The sequence below is a fragment of the Mercurialis annua genome, linkage group LG3 (genome assembly GCF_937616625.2).
Source record: "Mercurialis annua linkage group LG3, ddMerAnnu1.2, whole genome shotgun sequence".
Taxonomy (NCBI): Eukaryota; Viridiplantae; Streptophyta; class Magnoliopsida; order Malpighiales; family Euphorbiaceae; genus Mercurialis; species Mercurialis annua.
In genome coordinates this window covers 68046234-68071859 of record NC_065572.1, presented here as the reverse complement: position 1 = coordinate 68071859, position 25626 = coordinate 68046234, and the positions used below count along the sequence as shown (strand labels likewise).

At 32.8% G+C, this 25626-nt stretch overlaps 4 protein-coding genes across 5 annotated transcripts; all 4 read left to right on the top strand.

The window, feature by feature from the left end:
- Positions 1–3875: 3875 nt before the first annotated feature.
- On the top strand, positions 3876–5086 carry LOC126671698 (uncharacterized). The gene is made up of 2 exons (XM_050365491.1): positions 3876–4281; positions 4389–5086. The coding sequence occupies exons 1-2, from the start codon at positions 3931–3933 to the stop codon at positions 4980–4982; spliced, it is 945 nt and encodes a 314-aa protein (XP_050221448.1). The 5' UTR covers positions 3876–3930; the 3' UTR covers positions 4983–5086.
- Positions 5087–11387: 6301 nt separating this feature from the next.
- Positions 11388–13387, top strand: LOC126674953 (iron-sulfur cluster assembly protein 1-like). The gene is made up of 3 exons (XM_050369505.2): positions 11388–11762; positions 11887–11941; positions 12996–13387. Exons 1-3 carry the CDS (start codon positions 11474–11476, stop codon positions 13153–13155), a joined length of 504 nt encoding a protein of 167 aa, XP_050225462.1. The 5' UTR covers positions 11388–11473; the 3' UTR covers positions 13156–13387.
- A 727-nt stretch (positions 13388–14114) lies between these two features.
- LOC126673056 (pantothenate kinase 2) lies at positions 14115–23985 on the top strand. 2 transcript variants are annotated; one of them, XM_050367014.2, is made up of 23 exons: positions 14115–14269; positions 14833–15122; positions 15326–15538; positions 15682–15740; positions 15846–15962; positions 16585–16704; positions 16800–16894; positions 16976–17069; positions 17233–17364; positions 18128–18240; positions 18416–18608; positions 20129–20337; positions 20731–20775; positions 20867–20915; positions 21127–21209; positions 21686–21802; positions 21967–22030; positions 22260–22406; positions 22499–22657; positions 22838–22921; positions 23172–23366; positions 23485–23556; positions 23664–23985. In XM_050367014.2, the coding sequence occupies exons 2-23, from the start codon at positions 14858–14860 to the stop codon at positions 23751–23753; spliced, it is 2715 nt and encodes a 904-aa protein (XP_050222971.1). In that variant the 5' UTR covers positions 14115–14269; positions 14833–14857; the 3' UTR covers positions 23754–23985. The 2 variants fall into 2 exon arrangements, with proteins under 2 accessions (XP_050222971.1, XP_050222972.1); XM_050367015.2 differs by lacking the exons at positions 14115–14269; positions 14833–15122 and having other exon boundaries at positions 15401–15538; positions 15653–15740.
- On the top strand, positions 23888–25300 carry LOC126673057 (putative pentatricopeptide repeat-containing protein At1g03510). Its single transcript, XM_050367016.2, has one exon. It carries the CDS (start codon positions 23902–23904, stop codon positions 25177–25179), a length of 1278 nt encoding a protein of 425 aa, XP_050222973.1. The 5' UTR covers positions 23888–23901; the 3' UTR covers positions 25180–25300.
- The last annotated feature ends 326 nt before the right edge of the window (positions 25301–25626 follow it).

Below are 25626 nucleotides of genomic sequence, written 5' to 3'. Positions count from 1 at the left end.
TTTAAGTATCATTTTACCCCTTAAATTTGTATGTCAGTGATCATTTAAAACTAAACTTGAGTCTTTTTTACCAATTGACCCCTTCAATTTGTCAATTTTATCAATTAGATCATATCATTATAATAAGACTTCACTGATAAAAATAAAGTTCAATTTTGGCCCATAAACCAATTCTTACTATAAGTTAGTATGAAATTAAATGAAAACATTGTAATAATTAAATAGAATAAATTTTAGTATAAAATTAAATATTATAATTAGCATAATATTTTTAATAATAATCATTTATTTATTATTTATCAAATGATATTTTTATAATATATAAAAAAGCAGTTGCAAATAGTTATAAATTATTAATATCTTGTAAAATTAATTATTTTTATGTATAGGTTAGTTCAAAATTAAATAAAAAATTATATTAATTGATTAAAACATTTTTTGTAAGAATTTTAAATTCTAATTTTTCTTAATAATTTAACTTTTTAAAAGATTATATATGAAGTTTGATTAATTAAGAATTATTTATCAATATAAATTAAATCTAAGTTATTTATTTATGTACTTACTCAATTAGATTATGTTTTAGTAAAATTATGAGCTTATCTTTTAAATATACATTATTTTACAAATATACACATTTTATTAGTTTTAAAATTTCAAATTGAACTGAGATGAATTTTTTTTATACTTTAATTATTTTCAACTATTTATCATATTTTTTGACTATTTTTCAAAATTGAACCGAGTTGAAAAATGATATTTTATAATATCAAACCGACTAAATCTAAAAAGCATTTTTTAACCTAACTGAACATAAAAATTTAAGAATTAATTTTTAAAATCAAACTGAACTAGTCAGTTTGTTTGTTTTTTGCTCGATTTACATCATAACTTAATTAATTCTTTTATGTTTAAAATTAAATTAAACCAAAAAAGTAAATATACCATCAAATTTATTTTGTATTTTATATATTAATACTTTTAAAACATCAAGAGTTTATTTAGACTATGTCCCAAAACTGAAGTGCATATTTGGATTTTTTTTTTTTTGCACTTGAACTTGAAAAATTGGTACAATTGAAACTAAAAATAAAAAAGAAAATAAAATTGAACATTTTAATTTTTATAAATATTAACGAAAAAAGTCAAAGATGTTGAATATTTTCAAATGATTAGACCTATTATGAATAGTTGTATCGAACAAAATTGAAAGTTACTTTTTAAAATTAACTTGAATCAAATTTACAATGCTTCAATATACTTCAAACTCAACTGAATCAGTTTTTGATTGTTTATTTAGTTTGATTTGTTTTTTTTTTTATTTGGTTTGTACTGAAAGTGATTTGATTTTTTGTAACTTTGAAATATATAACCGAACATAAATAATAATTTTTTAGTATATTAGACCAAATAAAATCTTTTTTTATCTAGTTTGATTATTCAATTTGATTACATTTATATATTTATTAATGTAGATAAAATTATAATAATAATGCATATTATTTTAAAAAAATATTTTTGAGTCTCTGATAATAACACTGTAATTATTATTATTATTGTTATTATTATTACTATTATTATTATTATTATTATTATTATGTCAAATTTTATTTATATCAGAATTTAGGACTTATTATGCAAAACTTTCATATGAACATCATTTGAAAATAAAATTAATTAACTCTAAAATTGATTAAGCTCATTTTAGCACAAATTGAACTCGTATGCACATTAATTCATATTTTATTAACTACTTTTTTGCTATATGCTTTACAAAAACATTCGTTTCCGAGATTATATATTTAATTACACCGTTTTCAATATTCTTGAAGATATTTTTGTTTTTGTTTTAACCTTTTTTAAAAGATAATTTTTAGGTAAATAATAGGATGATGAGTGCAATATACCTAATATGCTTCATCCATAAATTATGATTGGGTGCATGTTCCCTTTCAAGATAGCCAACTGGTTTTTTAAATAATAAAGTTAAAAAGAAGTGGACATGAAAATTAAAGTTTCTTATCTCTGACCCTAAGTTTAGAAAAGATTAAAAATGAACAAAAAAGTTGCTGACTAACTTTGCATTTCAAGATATCAAGATTACATAGCTAGAGCTAGTTTAATTTTATTATTGAATTTGGAAATTCATGATTTAAATTTTTTGGAAAAGCAGAAATTTACATGTTTTTAAGAAGAAGAATACTTAGATCGAAGATATTATTTTCAATGATTTACTACGGCTTCGAACTACTACAAATACAATAATCCTTTTTATGTTTATTCTAGTTTGGAGTTATTTAAAATTTTAGATTGTATTTTATTAAGATGATTTTGCTTTGTTTTGCCTCTCTCGTCTAGTGGTACCATTACTTGGGGTTTTTGACGGATCTGTGCCTACGGGCTTTTAAAAATTCCATTTTAGTGCCTGTGTGGAAATTAATTCCACATTTGTGCCTGGGTCCACGTCATCCGCGATTTAATATTGCGGATGACGTGGCCATCCGCGATATTAAATCGCGGATGATATTAAGTTAGGTTAATCTGTGGATTAACCTAACTTAAATGCCATCCGCGAATTAATTTCGCGGATGGCATTTACAGATTCCCTGCCATTGGCAGGGAATCTGTTGACCGTTGGAAGCACAGCTTCCAACGGTCAACAATTGAATGCAATCCGCGATATTAAATCGCGGATTGCATTCTATAAAATGGGGGCTCACAGCCCTCATTTTTCTCACACCGAAACAAATTTCTCTCAATTATAATGTCTCAATCGGCGGTTTAGAGCGGATTTTATTTTTATGGCGGTTCGATTAGAAATTTATTTTTGAAGAGTTTTATTATTTTGGCACTATTGGAGGAGGACTACAAGAGGTAAATTTACTTTTCATTTTTTATTGTTATATTAAATTAGAAAAAAATAGATTAATATAACTTAAATGTTAGGTTTTTAATTACTATTTATTAAGTAATTGTACGTTAAAAAAATACGAGGTTTTAGTATAATATGTTATATTTTTCAATTAGTCATTGTTAGCAAAAATGTAGGTGTTATTATAGTTTATTGAGAAATATTAATTTAGTGAAATATTAATTTTTTAAAAAAATAGTAATAATTGTGAAAAATGACAACAAATAGTTTACACTATGAAAAATGAAAAAAAAATATTGCTAAAAAAATAGACTTTATTTAATGAATTTGAAAAAATACTAAAATAAGTTGGATGTATATTTATTTTGATAAAATTTGTAGCAATAACGATTATGAACCTATCGTTTGTGATATGGTGCAATGGTCGTATGGTAAGCTCTCCGGCTGGAGTAGAATACCAGGGCGGCCGTCGGGTGGATATGCCAATTATTGATAGGATGAATTTTGAAGAATTGAGAAATATTTGTATAAGGGCAGTCGCTACTGACTCGGAAGTGGAGATTACAAAAATCTACTTTCGGCTTCCAAAAATTGAAAGTGGTCGTATTGTCTCCTACTCGTTGTACTCAGTAGAAAACAACGAGCATATTTTTGGAATTTTGAGAGAGACGATGCGGTACCGAGGGCTTGATACTTTAGAATTTTACGTCGAGTATCGTACTGTCGTTTGTCACGATGTATCTGTGGGTCAGTTGGTTCTGAGTGAATCGAGTGGGTCGGAGATAGGGAGTGATGAAGATGAAGATGATGAAGAGGATTTTTTTGGTTGCGAGGAAGAGGCAGAAGAGCAAGAGGATTGCAATGATCATGATTCTGGAGAAGACACATTGTACCAATCGCAACTCCCAGAAGATTTTAACCATGTCAATTTGGATGATTTTGATGTGGCACCAGAATCTGATGAGAACTTTTTTTTTTTACAAATTTACAATTACATTTTCTACTTTCTATATATTTACCGATTACTGTTTTCCCTTGTATAGCGTGATCTGGCGGAGATGGTCCACGTCCGGAGATCTAGCCGTGACTCCATAATTGGGTCCGCTGCACGCAGTTCACAAATGGCGTACATGGAGGATCGTCGGGATGTCACTCTTCCACCGCCTGAGCCAGCAGTCCCGGCATTTGTACTGCCTCCTCTCCCTCCTTTGACGGTTGACTTGGATTCCATTCACGGTCGTCGTAGACAACGGCCTACACCACGCCAGCCTCGCCAGCGGCCAGATCAGCCTATACCGCCCCCTGTGTACTATCATTACGATGCAGGAGAGAGTTCGCAGACGCGACAGAACTATTGCGGGCCTACTCAGTTTCAGGGTGACGGTTCACAGTTTCAGCAGCACTCGCAGGTATTGCGTACTTTATTATGTTTTTTTGCATAATAGTTTCACTTTATTTTAAAATACAAGTTAATAAATGTTGATTCTTATATTTTTAATTTTATTCTTTATTACAGGTCCCTCCGACCTCATCGTTTCCGGTACCACCGTCATCCGGGCCGTTCTTTTACTCCTCTGAACAGATGCCGTATACCACTCCTCTGACAGAGCCGGCTCAGTATCGACAGGCTACACCACCCCCATTTCAGGCACCCCAGCATGGTCAACCTTCTACCCCCTCTGATCAGGGTTACCGGCCCGTGTTTTCTTGGCTCGATCAACCGTCAGCGTCACATTCGCGTCCCTCCCCTTCCACCCCGGTCGCGAATCCGTCGCAGATGTTTTTTTCGATATCAGAGGCTTGGTTGAACAGTCCAGGTCTCGGGGAGGGGGGCTCTTTCGAGGCGTTACAGTCCGGTAGTATTCAGTTTTCGGGTCCGTCCTTCAGCCTCCTTCCGCAGTCACAGGAGGCACCGACTACTGCACCGGCTGCAGATGATCAGGAGCTATCCCTAGACGATGATCACGAGAGCGAGGGCGCGCCAGGTGACAGACCGGGTGATAGACAGTATCGCGATCTTACTGAGAGCAGTCTGCGCCGCAGGCAAGATATGGGGTACGATATGAGGACTCAACTGGAGAAGAACACTAGATATCGAGATTATTTATGATTTTGTTGTTTTTAGTAAAACACTATCAACTTTGTAATCCTATTTTATTTTATCGACTTTGTAATTATATTATTTGTGCAATTTATAATTTTTACTTTATTTTATCGACTTTGTAATTATATTATTTGTGCAATTTATAATTTTTGTATAAACTAGTAAAAATATACAAAATAATATATAATGCTAACTAAAAAACAGTTTTTATGTTTTATTAGAATTTTATTAAATTACGGAATTTATTTCATAAATTAAAATACGGAATTTATTTTATAAAAAAAATTTAAAGAAAATGATGGGGTAACCCAATTACTGTCTCTCCCCAATCATTGGGGAGACAGATTACTGTCTCCCCAATGATTGGGGAGAGATGCCATCCGCGATATTAAATCGCGGATGGCATTAATTGGGGTTAATTACCCCAATTAGTGCTGTTAACATCATCCGCGATTTAATATCGCGGATGGCAATGTCATCCGCAATATTAAATCGCGGATGATGTGGGCTCAGGCACAAATTTGGGATTAATTCCCATACAGGCACCAAAATGTAATTTTTAAAAGCCCGTAGGCACAGATCCGTCAAAAACCCCCATTACTTGCGAGTGTAGATTTGCCTTTTCTCAACATTTTTTAAATTTTTCATTCAAAAAAAATATTATTGAAAACAATATTCTTTCTATCTCCTACGTTGTCGTTTTATGTATAATATATATGTGTGTTTATGTTAGTGATATGCATTAGGTCAATCATGTTTGACCATGTTTTGATTTTATCATTTTGTTATTTATTAATTGGCAGTTTTATCATTTTATATTAATGATTAAAGACTTGAATGGTTAATTCTTTCTAAGGTCATCAAGTATGTGACTTGATAGTAGAACCCTTAAGTTTAATAAAAGAATTATATACCATATATGCCTAGTTTTAATATAACATTGAGACTAGTATGATGTTGACTGATGATTATGTTTTACTAATCATGTATATGAGATATTAAGTCAAATCATAGGTGCTATTTGAGAAATAAGGCACTGGATGACCCACTGTGAGAATACTACATAGATCACTGTTACAGTTCTATTAGTATAATCCTTTGACCTTGAAATCATCATGGATTTCTACATAGCTATTTCATATTTTGATACAGTCTTACATTATCTTTAACAGGATAATGGAATAGATTGTTATTGGATATGAAAGTAACTATGTGAGAAATGTGAGTGACTGAGAAGGAATTTGTCCCTCATTTATTTGAGTAAGATATCTATGTGCCCCTTGAAGAAGATAGACTGAAGGAAATGCATGGCCATGCTAATTGATAAGGAGTTATCATTTTCAGTCTACTTAGAGTCAAGAAACTAATGATTGAATATTATAAGGATGACAGGACTATGCCTTATATTCAATCTGGATATCGAGTGATAAAGGGATTAAAATATTATTGTAAATGGTTAAATCGGATTATCGATATTCGTATAATTTGGGTAGTCATAATGTCTCGCTAGAGGCCACTTATGACTTGTGGGCTGAAATAGAGATTTCGAGCTTACTGCCAACGTTATATGAACCTACAGGGTCGCACACTAAGAACAGGCCCAAAACAGTTATGGGTTGTACAAGCCCAATGTGATTAAGTGATTATATATATATATATATATATATATATATATATATATATATATATATATATATATATTAATTTGAAATTTAAGGATAAGTGTTTTTCTTAATTTATTATTTTTGGAAGATAATAAATATAGTAATGAATATATATGGATGATTATCAAAAAGGAGTTTTTGATAAACATAAACTTGTAGAATTGCAATGAGATTGAAATTCCAATTTGTCTCAAACCCTAGTGTTGTTTATCACTATAAATACACATTAAGCAATTGGTTTGAGAATCACGAAATTCATTATTCACTAAATCACTAAAATTCGAAATTGCTTGTGAAGCAATAGTGCTAGCACACAAACACTAGTTTTGGCTAAGGTCTGTTCGTGTGGATACTCGTAGAGGACGCGTTCTTTTGGAGGCGTTTCTGATCCGAGGCCAGGTATCATCAAAGTGAACCACCTCCTTCCTTCATACATTGCTGTTGAATTCGACATACAAGTAAGTACTTATTCTGTTAATTCGAATTACATGGATCTTGATTTGGGTTTTTAGATAAATTTTTGAAATTCCGCTGCGTTATGAACCTACAAAACCCAACAGTTTATATGTAAAGGAATTCATTAGCATAAAATGTATATCCCAAAGTGGAAACTGAAATATAAATAAAGCCCGCAAGTTGAAATATGGAAAAGCTTATAGTATGCAAGAGGGCCATTATCGTTTAATTTATTAGTGTATTAATTTGTTGATATGATATTAAAATCTCAAAAAGTTTAAGTTTAATTTTAATTTATTTATTTAATTAATTTAATATTTGAGTATAAGATAAAGTATGGCTATGGCTACTTACAGTCACACATGAATTTTAATGAATATTTATATATAAAAGTGTGTTAAAAGTAATAAAGTATCAATTTTAATATTATTTAATAGTTTAAATTTTTGGCTTAATTAATTATTTCATAAAATATTGATAATTTTTTGTTGTTATAAGCCATGCTATGTTTGAACGTTGGCCATGTAATATTAAATCATGAGAATTTAGTGCAGAAGATAATGATACTGAAATAAATTTATTAATTTTAGACAAAACAAACAAATATTCGTGAACGATACAATGTATCATGTTTGATTAGACGCTGGTGACAAACAATGATTCCTGAATTCATTAGTTTTAGACAAAACAAACATATATTCTTGAATTTTTAGTTATATCTTCTTAGCATTATTTATGATTATTATAGCAATGGTTTGACTCTAATTTGTTTTCTTGTATAAAAAAACTTCAATAATTATCCCTTCAGTCGCCTAATTAATTTTTTTCAAAAATATCTCACTTTTTAAATTTTCTATGAATTCTTTTTTACACTTTAGTTGATTATTGATAATTCATTAGTAGATTAGATGTAAAAGAGTTATTTTTGCAAAAGTTTCAAAAAATGAGTTATAGAGGATAATTTCCTTAAAATAAATACGTGTTTTTACATATATGATATATTTGTGGGGCTTAGTTTCTTTTTCTTGATTGCCAAAATTTCAACATTTAGGTTTTTAAATCCGCAGATACTGAGAATTTAACATTACTAGTATTTTATTTGATTATTCAAATTGATTAGAATTACTTTCTTCACATTTTTATATGCATTTTATTTTTAAATATAGTTTTGGTAATAATTTTATAATTTATTAATAATAATGTTATTAATATCTTAAAAATATAAAATTAACTATCGTTACTGTCTTATAATTAACGAGAAGCGGAATTGAAGATAAAAATAGGCGGCCAGCCTACCGCGGCGAGATGTCCGCACAAAAACTGTGGAGTAAGCAAAGCGATAGAGAGAGGATGCCGAAAGACATGAAAGTGGTTAGAAATGATGTAGTAAGGTGTCATTATTGAGAAGGATGAAGTGATGGGGCAGTGGACTTTGCATGAAATGAGCTCATTTTGAATCCAAAATCCTATATCATTTCACTTGTCTTTCTTACAAAAATACTACTCATGCCTAGATTCTTGCTTTCTTTTCTGAAAAAGCTACTAAAGGTATATGCTTACTTTCATCCCATATGACCTAAGCTAACTAGTTATTTTCCATGTGTTAATTTGGTATTTTGATTTTAATGTAACATATAATTCACGTCCGTGGTTCTACTTTTAGGTTCATTAATATATTTAGGGTTAATTATATATAAAATCACCACCTTTATACGAAATTGCAAAAATAACACGACCTTTAAAACGTGGCAATTCAGGGCACCACCTTTCATTTCTTTTCAAAAATAACACGGGCACATTTTTAGTGGCATTTTTACTGACATGGCGTGATACGTGGCACTCTCATCGGGTGTCCAAGTCAGCAAAATTTTATCAAAAAACGTGCCTCTATTGTTTTTGAAAAGAAATGAAAGGTGATGCCCTGAATTGACACGTTTTAAAGGTCGTGTTATTTTTGAAAATTCGTGTAAAGGTGGTGATTTTATATGTAAGTAACCCATATATTTATCATGTGTAATCGCTTTTTTATGGTTCAATAATCAAATTAGACTCGGTTAGATTGGACGAAATAATAAAAAAAAATCAAAGAATTGTATCAGTCATCCACATATTAGAATTAGTTCCAGGTGAAGTTGAAGGATCCAATATGAAAAGAAATCATATTTAAAGAGGAGATTATTACATAAGCATTCCCAATAGTATTCTTTAAAATAAAGAGCATCTTTTGTAAAATAAAGAGCATCTTAAAGATAAAGAGTGATATTTAAAATTTTACTCAAATGGACTATTTAATATCAGTTTTTTATTGTATATAATTTTAATAATTAATAATAAAATAAAAGTATTAAATAATAATATTATGAAATTAATTGTCTCTCTAATTTTAAATTTTATTTTATTTTGTTTTCATAAAAAATATTAATAAAATATTAAATATTAATAAAATAATTTTTTTATTTAATTTTTTATTCAGTTTTTTTTACTAAAAGTAAAAATAAAATATTTAAAAATAAAATAACCACCTTATTTTTTAAAATTTAAAATTTTACTATTTGAAAAATAAAGTAGAGAGTGAAAATGACTCTCTACATGTGGAGAGTCATTTTCACTCTCTACTCTAAATATAAAGAATAGAGAGTCCATTGGACTCCTAATTTATTGTCAAACTCTTTAATTTAAAGAGTTTGACAATTTTAAAGATTTCATTGGGGATGCTCTCAGAAATGTGATAAAGATGAAAAATTAGTCCAATATTTTAAAATTTTCCATTTAATGTGGTGTCTTATTTATGGTTGTGATTTTCATTTTAGGTTCATGAATTAATTTTTCATGTACATTATGCTCTTTCTAATTCAACATTTTTTAATATAATATAGAGAGAGCCAAATCTTCAACTTCGATTAATAAAGACTGAGTGCAATATTTAAATGATTTTAACAATATTAAAAAACTAGTTATGAGATAAAAAGAAAATCATCTTCTTTAGTTCTTTTTGACTATCATCAATAATAAAGAAATTGATCAATTTTTGTTATTATAATCGGTGAGCAATCTTAATTTTTTTAATCATTATAAAAATTGATGAATAGTCTATACTCTCTGAAATATTAATTATGGTTGAAAAGTTTTCATAATAAAGAATAAAGGTTAATTCCTAAAAAAAATCACGAACTTTACACGAAATTTCATTTTAATCATGAACTTTAAAAGTTGTCATTTAAAGGCACGAACTTTCATTTTATTTCAAATCTATCGCCAAAGTAAAATCCGGTGTATTTTATCGAACCAAAAATTTCTAATCCTATATACTATAACTAAAAGATAATAAGATTTAATGTCGATTTATAATTTGGGTCTTTCATTAATAGTTTATTGAAGAATTTAGTCAACAAAAATACACTGAAATGATAGATTTGAAACAAAATGAAAGTTCACGCCTTTAAATGACAACTTTTAAAGGTCATGATTAAAATGAAACTTCGTGTAAAGTTCGTGATTTTTTTAGGAATTAACCCAAGAATAAATCACAACATTTTAATAATAAAAATAAAATTATTTGATTAGAAGCAATATTTATATTTAATAGTTTGTTTATTGTTATATTGATCAATTGTAATTTTTTATTTTGTTTTTCATGATAAAAATCCATTAATCATCTTTATAAGTTTGAGTTCGACTCTCTTTATATAAATTAAAAATAGTTTGGTGTTGATATACGTAATATCATATTCGTTTGAAAGCTCGTTAAATGAAAATAAATATTACATCGCTCAACATAGTTATTGAATATAATATTTTGTTCGCTGATTTGCAATTAATAAATTGTATGTTATTATCCCGTCATTAAAATTGATAAAGGTCAAATAATAAACTTATTTTCATAAAAAATAATTTTTTAAAATATAGATGAATTTATTTATCCATTTTAAGTTGTTTTGATTGATCATTATTAACAAACGAATTCGATATTTATTTAGAAATCTATTTTTTTTTTGAAAAAAATACATGTTTCATTTAATGGACTCAAGCTCAATAAAATTGGGCTTTTTATTAAACGAGCCAACTGTTATACAAGTCGCATAAATTTGGGTTAGAAAAGGCCCATCATCTATTTTCCTTTCAATCCAGACCAGGTAAGAGAATTAATTTGACAATACACGTGTCAATTCACGCATTTTTGTTTAATTTTATCCATATCTTCCACGAAAATCTGTAAACCATCTCAACCCTCCACGTGTCGCCACGAAACCGCCATCAAATCCGGAACCCTTAAAAAGGCCCACGAATATATCTTTACCCGCACAGAACTGAGACCTTCCATAAACAAATCAATCCAAAACCCTAACTCGATTATCCACCGCGAAATTCAACACAACGATGTTGAGATTGGCGTCAAAGAAATTATTAGGCCAGGTATCACCGGCGCGGCCAGCGCAGATCCTGCCACGTTTCTACCACGAGAACGTGATAGACCACTTCAATAACCCTAGAAATGTCGGGTCGTTCGATAAAAGCGATCCGGCGGTGGGAACAGGGCTTGTCGGCGCACCTGCTTGTGGAGATGTTATGAAGCTGCAGATTAGGGTTGATGAGAAGACCGGTGAGATTGTTGATGCTAGGTTTAAGACCTTCGGTTGTGGCTCTGCTATTGCGTCGTCTTCTGTCGGTGCGTTTTACTGTTTTGATTGCTAATTCAATTTATTTAGGGTCTTATTATCTTGATAACTAATTCAATTTATTTAGGGTTTTATTATTTCAATTAATTGATCTTTCGGTTTTTGTTTATGCAGCTACTGAATGGGTGAAAGGGAAACAAATGGAGGAAGTGCTTACCATTAAAAACACGTGAGTGTTTTTATTTCTTATGTATTTAATCTTTATATGTTTGTTGTTTATTTTAGTTTCGTAAAACTGATTTCTTTTTCTGTAATCCGTTTGAAGAAGGTTTTTTTTTTTGGGCTTTTTCCCTGGGAGTGAAATATGAGATATTTATCTGAATAAATGGCTGGGAGTGAAATATTTATCTGATTTTTCCATTTGGTGATGACGAATCCGGTTTAAGTTGCAAGAAACTTATTTGGATTCTTGTATGGTTAATAAAGTGGTATAGCTTAGATAAGCCAACCAATCAGTACAATTAGACGAGATATTATATTTGGCTGCTTAAATTAATGACATTATTTGGCTGTTCTTACTCTCTTTGTAAATGCATTAGTCTTTTCTATTTGTTGTAACCATATTGCTGTTGTACAAAGCCTGGGTTTTGTTTCTTTTGAATTCGAAACTTTGTACCCTTCTAGCTTCTTGCATAAACAGTTTGAAGTTTGAATTAATGGATTTTTGTGATACCAATTATTTGGCGCTTAAATTTTGGTTGTTGGTTAGGATGACATGAGGTCTTGATGAACTGTGAAATGTGATCATACCTTTGTTTGCAAGATTGATTACATTTTGGGACATATAAGGTATGCTTACAACTATTTTGAAAGCTAGTAATCATTATAGCTGCATCAACGTCCTGTTCTTGCTGACAAACCAGATGTTTAAGATTGCCATCATACCATAACTGTATTTGTAAGAACAATTATAGACAAGTTGAACTATGTGGAACACAAATAATTTATTTGCTTTGTGATTCATTTTTCACCAGTTCTACTGAGCAATTTGGGATTTTGGAGTGTCTAAGGATGTATATCTGCATGCAAAGTTTGTTGCTCGTTTCCGGTGCTTGTTTCAATGAAATATTTTGAAGTTTAAATTCATTTATGTAATGTGTAAGCCACACCAATAACCATTATGTACTTATAATTTAACCTACTGATTTCTCTGGAACTTGTCATGTGTTTCTGGCATTCTGCTGCGTACTAGTTATAAATCTGAAAATTTTGTTATTTCTCAGGGAGATCGCAAAGCATCTTTCTCTCCCACCAGTGAAGCTACACTGCAGCATGCTTGCTGAGGATGCTATCAAGGCAGCTGTAAAGGATTACCAGACAAAACGCGAAAAATTAAATGGTAGCTCAGATGCTACATCTGCCGAACAAGCTGCTCAAGCTTGAAGTTGGTGTTCATTAGCTTGCTCAAGCTTGGAGTCGGGTTCATTATGCATATGATGATGAAAATGTTAAAATTCAATAGTTTATGATGTATCTAAAATAATGGTTTCATCTGATCTTAAATACCTTGTGAGGCTTGGGTGCATATCCTCAGCATAATGCTATGGTGTTGTATATTATGAATTTAATGTCAGTTTTGTTTTTTGTGAATCAAATTAAGAATTTTGTGTCTCAAGTAGAAGTTGAGTACCTATGTTTTCTTGCGTCTATATCTGCTTGATTTAACTGGATTGAGCAGTGCTTACTCCATGGTGTTGAGCAGATATTGATGTTGTATACAGCAGGCAGATTAGTATGTTTGGATGATTGAATCCTCTAACTTGCTATAAGTTGTCTTTCATATTAATAGTGTGTTGCCTATCTATTTCATCCAGCTCACCATTTAAAGTTAGGTGTTTCAGTTATCAATTGAAAATGAACTATTAGTGTGTTTCAATGAGAGTTGGCAATAGCTTTATTGCCTAGTTAGAAGGTGGTTTTGCCACTATCACGTTTGAGAACTGAATCAATCTCATAAATTCCAATGAAAAGTAATATATAAGCAAATCAAATGTTGATGAATGTTGACTACAATTTTTTTTTTTTTTGGTAAGCCCATCCGGTTTCCAAGGTTTCGCCCTGACTAATCCGGATCCGACCCGCGTCGCGCACCTGGCATGGTGGGTGAATCTGCCAGTGAGAATTTTCTGCATTCACAAGGACTCGAACCCGACACCTTGCTTAAGCGATATCAAGCCGCTTACCACTTGGACCAACTCCCATTGGTGACTACAATTTTTCTTGTACATATATTTTAATCACTTTCTCTATTAAATTATATAAAAGGTAATAATTCCAAATGCACATTAAAGTTAGCAAGGGGGCGCCAAAATTGACCGCAACGGTTCCATACTGTTATCCTCATCGCATTAACTTCCATTAAGATAGTAGAGTGAGCAGAAACAAAAATATTATAATTGCTGCCTCTTCTCACTTAACAGTTCTGCTCCTTGTTCTTACTTCACTCTGAAATTCCAATCAATCCTTCTCATAAACAAACAAAATCTGCTCTTCAAAGGTTCGCATTTTCTTTTTCTCACCAGTCTCTGATTAACCTTTTTTTGTTTCTCTGTTTGTTAAGACCACTTGAATAAAACTAAGACATTTTTTTTGTCCACTTGAAAGTTTGAAACTCTAATCTGGGCGTCGCTTATATTTTTCAATTTTAAATTTTGGATCTTACTTTATATTATACAGTTATCTAAAGTTTTCAACTGTACATATGTGATCTGGGTCACAGATTAGATAGGACTCGCGATCATTGGTTGCGGGAATTTTTTTAGGTTTGAATTCGGATGTAATACTCAACAAATCTTACTTTTTCTTTGGTCAACCTAATTAATTTAACTTACTTTGAGTGGTCTTGCTCAATTTAGTTATTTTCTTGGGTCGTTGAGTATTTATTGAATTATCCGATTTTTTTTTATCTTGGGTCGTTGAGTATATAAGCCAATAATTTTATAAAACAAAAATGGATAAATGTTTTTTTATTACATAAATATAATGTTTGGAGTGTAGGACAAGTGAATCACCAAATCCGAGTGTGACTCAAAACAGTTGGTTGTGTTGGGTTGTGTGTAGGTTAAGGAGCAGGTAGTGAAGTTTAATGATGTCTGGTTTAAAAGAGGACCAACTTCTTGGAATTAACGATATAATAGAAGTGAGTGAAGACAACAAATTGAGAGAGGAGGGTGGGCTAAGTGACAGAGAGATGGCTCATCCTACTGCTAATTCAATCCACAGGTCTGGTTCTAGACCCCAATTAGACCTTAGCAAAGCTGCAATTCAAGGCAATTCTGAAGACAGGGATCCTACTATTCTTTTGCCTAATCAATCTGATGATATTTCTCACTTGGCTCTTGATATTGGAGGTCAGTATATGTAAGACAATGTGCAATTTAAGGAAGTTTTGTTGTTTCTGTTTGTTTCAGCAGTTGTTAATTTGTTTCCTTCATTATGCATTTGCCTATCTGAATCAGTAGTCTTGTGGGAAAATGTAACTTTGAGTTGTGATAGATTGTACTACTGCGGTGTATGTATCGAAATTTGAAATAATTTCGCGGGTCATCTGCAGGATCTCTAATCAAGTTGGTGTATTTTTCAAGACATGAAGATCGATCCATTCATGATAAGGACAAGAAGACAATCAAGGATAGACTGGGGATTCCTAATTTTAATAGGAGAAGTTACCCTGTTCTTGGTGGGAGGCTTCATTTTGTAAAGTTTGAAACTTGCAAGATTAATGAATGCTTGGATTTTATTTCATCAAAACAGCTTCACCGTGGTGGTACAAAAACTTGCTTTTGTTTTCCATCTTTCAGCTCATTTTCCTATATATTCACTAATTCATTGTTTTAGTAACACCTGCTCTTAATTTATTTGACCACATTTGAGTTGCCAGCTTATTGTTGGTAAATTTTTTGTGGATAGGGATCGATTCGCGTGGTTGGCTGTCTGAATCTCCGCCAAATGGAAATGCTGTAATTAAGGTAAACTTTTTATGATGTAACTTATACAGGCATGATATCGGTAGTTTTTTTTCATTTATAAAGTCCCGGTATATGCTTCTATTAACAAGGTGATTTTATGAGAAGGCTACAGGTGGTGGCGCATACAAGTATGCGGACCTTTTCAAAGAAAGGCTAGGGGTTAGTCTTGACAAAGAGGATGAGATGGACTGCCTTGTTGCAGGAGCAAATTTTTTGCTTAAGGTGGACTCCTGACGCCTATATATATATATATATATATATAAATGTTAATTTATTACTCCGTCTTTGCCAGGCTTGATGGAAATTATTACTAACTTGTAATACACATAATTGTTTTTACCCAGTTCTATAATCTTTTTGAACACAATGGTTAGAGTAGTTTAAACTTGGTCATGGTATTTGTAATTTATGGTGCTATTGTATTTTGTCACCGGAGATAAAGATATTAGAATGTGGTTCTTTTTATCATCTTCATCTTCTCTATAAGTGGCAATTATTCCAATGAAATTGTGAATCACTGTTGTTCTTATTTAGGCTATTGAGTTGAGTCTTGACTTGATTGCAGCTAATTAATTTTTAGAAGAAAATAGTTTGTTGATATTCTCATACTCTGTCATGGGGTAACGGAACTCTTCTTGTTAGTTCCCTAGCAGCACTAAAATCACTGTTACCATCATACTGATATTTTAAGTGCTTGATTTGGTAGTCATGCTTGTATAATTCTGTTCAATTAATATTCACCTATGCGAACGTAATATTTGGTGAAACATTTACTTATAAATACTTTATTAAAGCTCCATCGTTTAGCAGCACCTCTTTCTCTTCTAACAAATATTTTGATTAGGCTATTCGCCATGAAGCTTTTACACACATGGAAGGTCAGAAAGAATTTTTTCAGATTGACCAGAATGATTTGTTTCCTTATCTCCTCGTTAACGTTGGATCTGGTGTTAGTATGATCAAGGTACATCAGTCTTTTCTGCTCAGCTTTTCAGTTTCTGAGAGCTTTTGCATACACATGAACTCATGAGACTAAGATTATGGTTTCATATGGAATAGGTTGACGGGGATGGGAAGTTTGAGCGGGTTAGTGGGACAAATGTTGGTGGTGGTACTTACTGGGGATTGGGAAGGCTGTTAACCAAATGCAAGAGGTTACTATCACATCATTGTCTTTTTTTAATTCTGAAGTGAGAAATCATTTTAAGATTTATTTCTATTCATGTCTGTTTTAGTTTTGATGAGTTGCTAGAGCTTAGTCAAAGAGGAGATAATAGGACGATCGACATGCTTGTTGGTGATATTTATGGTGGTCTGGATTACAATAAGGTGTGTTTTAATTCTATTATTCATTTCTTTTATTAAAGCGACATTAATACGGCCCTGGAATATTCTTATGATTTAGTCTCAAGACCTTTATTTAGAGACCGTGTTAGCTTTTTTTACTTTCAAAAATACACAGTTGTAAAACTGATCTACTAAATCATTGTAGATTGGTCTTTCGGCATCGACCATTGCTTCTAGTTTTGGCAAGACTATATCTGAAAACAAGGAACTTGAAGACTGTAAACCAGAAGATATTTCATTGTCCCTCTTGCGAATGATTTCATACAACATCGGGCAGGTGACTTGCGTAAAACATTTTTATTTTGAAATTTTTTGAACTTCATTTATGTTATAAAATTTTAACTATTTAAGAAGACAGTAATATGAATAATGTGAAGCATTTAGTTTTTAATCACTTGGACTGGTTGAAATTGTAAATCGTTGTTTTAAATCTTGGAACATATTATCGATGAGTCTACAACCTACATTCTGATAGAAGTAACAAATGTGAGACTTTTTAATGCATGTAGCGTTTGTGTGCTGGTATTGGTGATGAATGGCAGGCTTGAACTGTTATAAAGAGAACCTGCAGTTTGTTGGAAACTTTTTTTTTTCTATACCATTAGAGCTGAAGATTCTGATGTTTTCTTTGATGTAATTTATTGGTCAAGAGTTGACACACAATTATAGATAGGAATCCTGGTGTAAACTAAATTCTCTTCCTAAGACATTTGCTATTCGAATAAAGTTGCTAGTTTCTGTTGGAACTCCTGTGAAATCAAAAAGTACAGCTGACTACCATAAGATCATAACTTTTCTATGTATGACCTGAGTGCACTACATGTCGCTAATAAATTAATTTTTTTGGCATTTAAAAATTTTTAGAGGGCATTTTGTTCATGTTTGAGCTGATCGGCATTTATGATTTATTGGTTGTTGAATGCTATGTTAAACTTTAATTCCATGAATCACTTGTCTGCGTGATCACGTGAGATACACAGTCATTCATTTGGTATGATATACTGGCGTGTTTTTATTTTTTTGGCTGTTCTGCTTTGCAGATTTCCTACTTGAATGCACTTAGATTTGGGCTTAAACGAATATTTTTTGGAGGGTTTTTCATAAGAGGCCATGCTTATACCATGGACACAATCTCCTTTGCTGTTCATTTCTGGTTAGTGTTATTTTCCCCACTGTTAGACTTTCTTTACTTCAGCTAAGACTGGTAATTTATGTTGTTAATTGAAACTATTTTAGTTTGTAGCCATTCTAGTATATGAAACTTAATCTATCTATATCAATTATGCCGTTATCTTACTAGAATTTGAAGTATTACATTCACTGTATAGGTCAAAAGGAGAGGCGCAAGCAATGTTTCTGCGGCATGAAGGCTTTTTGGGTGCCTTAGGAGCATTTATGAGTTATGAAAAGCATGGTCTGGATGATTTGATGGTGCACCAGTTGGTCGAAAGGTTTCCAATGGGTGCTCCATATACTGGTGGAAAGATTCATGGGCCTCCACTTGGAGACTTAAATGAAAAGGCAAGTTCAGTTACATATGGAAAAAATATGATCTGTACTGCCAGAACTCTTGAATTGATTGTCTCGGTGGGATTGGGTAAAAAACATTGAGAACTGAAAATGTGATTGAAAACTACAAAAATGCTGTTACTATAACCTTTTCCAAAGTCAATCATCAACAAAATTGAAGCAAAATCATTTTGAAAGTCGTTTGTTTAACAAAACTGGAAATAGACTTTAAATTTATTACGAAAGTCCTACTTATTAAACTAACAGGAATACAGGATGAAATATATCTCTAAAATTTTGGGTTATTTGCAAATAAATGCTCAACTTTTTACCTTTTTAGCGATTTAAGCACGACATTCGAAAGTTGGCACCCCGCTGCCTCAACTTTCATATTTTGGCGTTTTACAGCCCAACGTCATGATCAGGTTTGTTTCATACATTATAACTGTCAATAACGGCATCGTTTGGTGAAGAAAAAAATGCTTTAGGGCCAGAAATGCAAAAAAATGAAAGGCGGGACTGTGTGGCAACTTTCAAATGATGTGCTTAAATCACTTAAAGGTGAAAGTTGGATTTTTATTTGCAAATACTCCTAAAACTTTTCATATTAAAAGTAAATTGCTATTATCTGTAATTGGCAAGTCTGTACACTTCATTGTGACAGTGATGGGTATTTAAATAAATTGCTTATAGAACAGTCCTTTACTGAAGGTACTATTGTTTGAATGCACTAATAAGTTTAATGAAACTTGTATCTGTTGTTCGATTATGGAACCAAGAACCTGCAGAATACATAAATTATATCTTATGTTCCTAGTTCTGGAACTTCTCAATGGGTGGGACACAACAGGGCACTCTTTATTGTTTTCTTTTTCTCTGGTAGAGCATAAGTGAAAGTTTGCTAAAGTAAATCCACTATTTTGATTCTCCGGAATCACATACTTTTTCATTCTAAAAAGCTTAGATATCACCATGGAATAGATTCTACAATTACTATGTAACTAGTCAAGGGAAAAGAGACATGTTGGAATTTAAAGGTATTTTTTTTCTAATTTTTGGATGCCTGCCATTAAAAAATCCAAGTCGATTTGGCTAGAGGAAAAAATGGCACACCTAGTTAGCATTGTGGCATACTAATTTATCTCTTCAGTTTTATTACCGAAAGGTCATGTATGCAGGACGTCTTAAAAGAATAACGTATGCAGAGTATACAAGTCTGTTTATTCTTCATTTTTTGGCTTTGAGGGTTTCTGCATTTTTGGTTTTTGATTTTGAGAACTATTTACTACAGCATTATATTCAAATGTCTTGGGCCTCTTGGCTAAAATCCTGAAGCATTTTGTTTTTCCTTTGATTTGTAATACAAATTCGAAGGCAAAAATTATTAACAGTGGCTTTGACGAGTGATAAAGTTTAACATTGCCTTTTGGTTTTTGCATCCAATATCTGTGTTCTTTCAAGGTCATTCTCATATTATGATGTTTGAGTTCCCATGAGAACTCATGTGCAATTTACTCTCCATTTAAATGCAGATTTCGTGGATGCAAAAGTTTGTGCTGAAGGGAACTGAGATTACAGCACCTGTACCTATGGCTCCACCTGGAACCACTGGACTTGGTGGCTTTGAGGTTCCCTCATCCAAAGGTGGTACACTCCGTTCTGATGCGAGTGCACTAAATGTTGGTGTTCTCCATCTTGTACCAACATTAGAGGTGTTTCCTCTGTTGTCAGACCCAAAAGCGTAAGCAAACCTTTCTAGTGGTTTTATTAACCGCTTCATTCAGATTAATCACTGCATCAATCTCGCTTACTCGTGCTTCTGAATGTTTCATTTAGTTTGATTACCGACAAAATATTTATGATTGTACTTGTAGTATTGTATTTCTGGTTAATATGTGGTCACCATGTTCTGGTAGCAAATGCTTGATGTGGAACAGTTGGATATCATCTCACCTTTTTTGGGATTCTCTCAGTCAATATCTGTTCCTTTAGTTTGAAAAGGAAATACTATTATGAGTTTAATTTTTTTTATTTTTTTACCGAAATTTATGAGTTTAATTATGGTCTAATTTGGTGTAGTTTTTTTAGTGAGCGTCTTGTTTGTGTGTCTAATTTATTGAGGATGTATTAACAGGTATGAACCAAACACTATTGACCTCGCAGATCATAATGAATTAGAGTAAGTACATTCTGGAAAATTTCTTCATCTATCTATAACCCCTATCTAAAGTTGGTAGGTTCCTAAGCATGTCTTTTATATATTGATATAGGTATTGGTTCAAGGTGTTGTCTGACCATCTGCCGGATCTTGTTGATAAGGTACGGCATTATTTAAAACATCCTCTCTGCTCGGTGCAGAAAACAAATTTATTCTCCAGGGACCTAAATGTTAATTAAACAAATTGAGTATTTGTGTTATTGTCCTATTTGACATTGCGTGCAGAATATTAGCTTGATGAAATTGAGAAATTTAAGCTGGACTTTGCTACTTTCATTTCGTAAATCTGACATTAATCTGTGGATTTTGTAGGCGGTGGCTAGTGAAGGCGGAACTGATGATGCCAAAAGAAGGGGTGATGCTTTTGCTCGCGCATTTTCTGCTCACCTGGCAAGGTAATTCGACCAGCTGGTATATTCTGTTATACGTTAATGAATCACATGCATCTCTTATTAACTGGTTAAATCAGAATGATAAATTGGAATATTAGGTTTGTGACCCTTATATATTGCAAGATTGAAGTGCTGAGTTCATGTGGTTATGTTCTGCAAATATGGCATGTTAATGCAGAAAGCTCGAGTGATAAAATTGAATATCTATCCTAAACTAATGGACAAATTTTACTTCCTCGAATGTTTGTATATCTGTTTCATTCTTTATGGAATACGAATTGTGTGTTTGAAACCGTCAGCTTGTTAAGAATTTGGAACTGTCACTTTTTGATTGGTTCATCTGTTGTTTCATCGGAATATTCTATAAATGGCGCCTTTTTTAATTAATCACTTCAGTGACTTGCATCGGAGAATCCTAAAAACATCAAACTGTGTTTGCATTTTATTTTTCTCATTTCAATTTTCAATCATTTGTATAGGCTGATGGAAGAACCTGCTGCATATGGGAAACTAGGTTTGGCCAATCTCTTGGAACTGAGAGAAGAGTGTTTGAGAGAGTTCCAGTTTGTTGATGCCTATAGAAGCATAAAACAGAGGTACCCACATTTTTGGGATAACTCCTGTATATCTCAGGAAAGGAAAATGAGTTTCCTTGCTGTATATCTTAACCTATTATGCAATCTACTTGTGCAGAATAGGAATGGTGCATATATGTTTTTTTCTGGTCCCTTTGTCTTAGTTTGGTTCTTTGATTTGACAGGGAAAATGAGGCATCACTAGCTGTCTTTGCTGACTTATTGATGGAGCTTGATGGTATGACAGAGGTATTTGTAACAATAATGTTTCTATTCTTCCTAAAGTTTCAATAGTATGAATATGATTTCTTATAATCATCAACTGCTAGATGTTTCAATGAATAATTTCCATGTAATAAGCAATAATACAGGATCTTCCATGTAATAAGCAATAACTTCCTCTTTCTACAATAATTTTTCTGCTCTACGTGGGAACTGTATTGTTGTATTGATCACCTTAATGTTCTCTGTTTTCTAGGAGACAAGATTGCTCACCTTAATCGAGGGTGTTCTAGCTGCAAATATATTTGACTGGGGTTCCCGTGCTTGTGTGGACCTGTACCACAAAGGAACAATTATTGAAATTTATAGAATGAGTCGTAACAAAATGCAAAGACCCTGGCGGGTAGGTGGATGAAAAATTTGCGTATATTATTTGGAGATTTTCTGCCTTGCTTTATATGGTTGTATAGATTATTTGTCTCAATTTTCACTCAGGTGGACGATTTTGACCTATTCAAAGAGAGGATGCTGGGTTCTGGACCTGAGAAGCCCAGACCACATAAAAGAGCTTTACTCTTTGTGGACAACTCAGGTGCTGACATTGTTCTAGGTATGCTTCCCCTAGCACGGGAACTCCTCCGACGTGGAACTGAGGTGAGTTTGCTTCTCAGCATTGCTCGGCCTTTACTGGTTACTCCAGTGCTCACCATATAACATTTCTGTCTTTTTATGAGGATTTAACGTTCCATCTATCCCTAAATTTTCATTGTGTTCCAAATCTTTCACTGAGTTCAATAGGTGTATAAATTATGATGAATGACTTGATCTTTTCAGGTTGTTCTGGTTGCAAATTCACTTCCAGCACTGAATGATGTGACTGCTATGGAGGTTCCTGATATTGTTGCGGAGGCTGCAAAGGTTTGTCAATATGCACAACAGACTTGATTCTTTTCATCTCGTTCGTTTATGTTTCATTTTAAGTTGGACAATGAAACTGAATTTGGAGTTCATGTGAAGAACTTGGGAAACAAAAATAGTACAATCTTCACTTGTATAAGTATTAGATCTAAAATAACTGGAATACTGGCTGCACAATGGTACTTGTACTATCGTTCATGATATCCTTGCAATATAAAGAAGAAATGAAACTGATTCTCCTATTCCACAGCACTGTGACATTCTCCGCAGAGCTGCTGAAGCAGGAGGTCTACTCGTGGATGCAATGATCACCACTTCAGATAGTTTAAAAGAAAACTCATCTTCCGTTCCCTTGATGGTTGTCGAAAATGGATGTGGAAGTCCGTGCATAGATTTGAGACAGGTCAGCTCTGAGCTTGCTGCTGCAGCAAAGGATGCTGATTTGGTACAATGCTTCTCCTGATTTTCTGTTCCCTTGTTTCACTTTAATTCTTCATATCCAATATTACACATAACAGAGAAGTATGCAACTGTAATCACATCCTGGCGTTTATGTTTGTCAGATTATCTTAGAAGGAATGGGCAGATCTCTCCATACCAACTTCAATGCTCGGTTTAAGTGCGACGCCCTGAAGGTAAAATACTTCGTTTTCAATGTTGATTCTCTTTGATTTCCTTTCATCCAGTCGAAAAGTCTCTCAGGATGCAAAAACTTGACTGATGGCGCTTTTTTTATTTGCAGTTAGCAATGGTGAAAAATCAGAGATTGGCAGAAAAATTGGTTAAAGGAAATATATACGACTGCGTCTGCAGATATGAACCAGCTAGCTGAGAGCTCATTGTCTCATTTTTGCTTTGTATTAGAAAATCAACACACAACTGTTACACACAAATAAAACGAAGTGCAACAAATTTAGTTCATCAGCAATTACTTCGTTATAAAGTTGTACATCATAGAACATAGAAACTGTTGCCTCACTATGAACTACTCATCAAATTACTCACGCTTGCTTTCTTACACAAAGCAATTAACTTCTAAGGTAAACAAAGGCCTTCATAATGAAGCTCTGTCTCTCTTTTATCACATGCAAACTTCACTTGCTCTCACTCTCGACGCGCATGTCTTCCCTCTCGTTCTCAAGTCTTGCTCTGCTAACCGCCGCCCTGAACTGGGAACTTCTGTGCATGCCCAGCTTGTCAAAATGGGGTTCCTATCAAACCCATTTGTTGCCAGTGCTCTCGTCGACATGCATGGGAAATGCGTGTCGGTTTATTGTGCACGTAAACTGTTTGATGAAATTCCTCAGAGAAATGTTGTAGTTTGGAATGCTATGATTTCTCTTTATACACATTCTAATCGTGTTCATGATGCTTTGGATATGTTCAATTTGATGGATTGCGAGCCTAATGTGTCTACTTTTAATGCGTTGTTATCGGGTTTGTCGGGTGTGGAAGACGGGTCGATAAAGGCTATTGCTTTTTACTGGAAAATGAGGGAGTTAGGTTTGGAGCCTAATTTTATTACACTTCTTGCTTTGTTACCTGCTTGTGTAGGTGTTGCAAATTTGAATTTGATTAAAGAAATTCATGGGTATTCGATAAGGAACGACACTGATCCGCATAATCCCCAGCTGAGAAGTGGCCTTGTAGAGGCTTATGGGAGATGTGGGTGTCTTACTAACGCAAGCAATGTGTTTCGTGGGATGAAAGAAAAAGATGTAGTTGCGTGGAGTAGTTTGATATCAGCTTATGCACTTCATGGTGAAGCAAGAAACGCGCTCGAAACATTTCGCCAGATGGAAATGGCGAAAATACTGCCCGACGACATTACTTTTCTAGCAGTTTTGAAGGCTTGTAGTCATGCAGGATTAGCCGATGAGGCATTGAATTACTTCACCAAAATGCGAGAAGGTTACGGTCTGGAAGCGAGCAGTGATCATTATTCTTGTTTAGTAGATGTTTTGAGTAGAGCAGGGAGGCTGTATGAAGCATATAAGGTCATACAAGAAATGCCGGTGAAGGCGACTGCGAAAGCTTGGGGAGCAATTCTTGGCGCTTGCAGAACTTATGGAGAAGTGGAGTTAGCTGAGATTGCAGGACGAGCTTTGTTTGAGATAGAACCGCATAATCCTGCTAACTATGTTTTGTTGGCTAGAATTTATGCTAGTATGGGGAGATATGAGGAAGCTGAGAGAACCAGAAGAGAAATGAAAGAGATGGGAGTGAAGGTGGCTCCTGGTTCTAGTTGGGTGGTATAAGGACCGAGAGAGGGAGGGTCTAAATTATAGTTGTAGAACCACTTGAATGAAAAGAAGATTGGATTTATTTGATTTACAATTATTAATTTTTAATTTATCAGATGAAATTTAATTCAATTAATTTTACATATATATATATATATATATATATATATATATATATATATATATATATATATATATATATATATATATATATATATATATATATATACATATATATATATATAAGTTTGTGAATCGAAATGATCTTTCTAGAAATTATTCTCGAGATGGACAACGAACTTGTAGTGGAGGTTATTTTTAAAGATGATACTCTGATTAATGCCAATACGAATTTGGTGAATGCTATTAAAAGTCTTCTAAAACGGAATTGACGTGTTATTATTCAGCATATTCACAGAGAAGACAATCGGTGAGCTGACAGATGGCCAACCATGGCCTTTA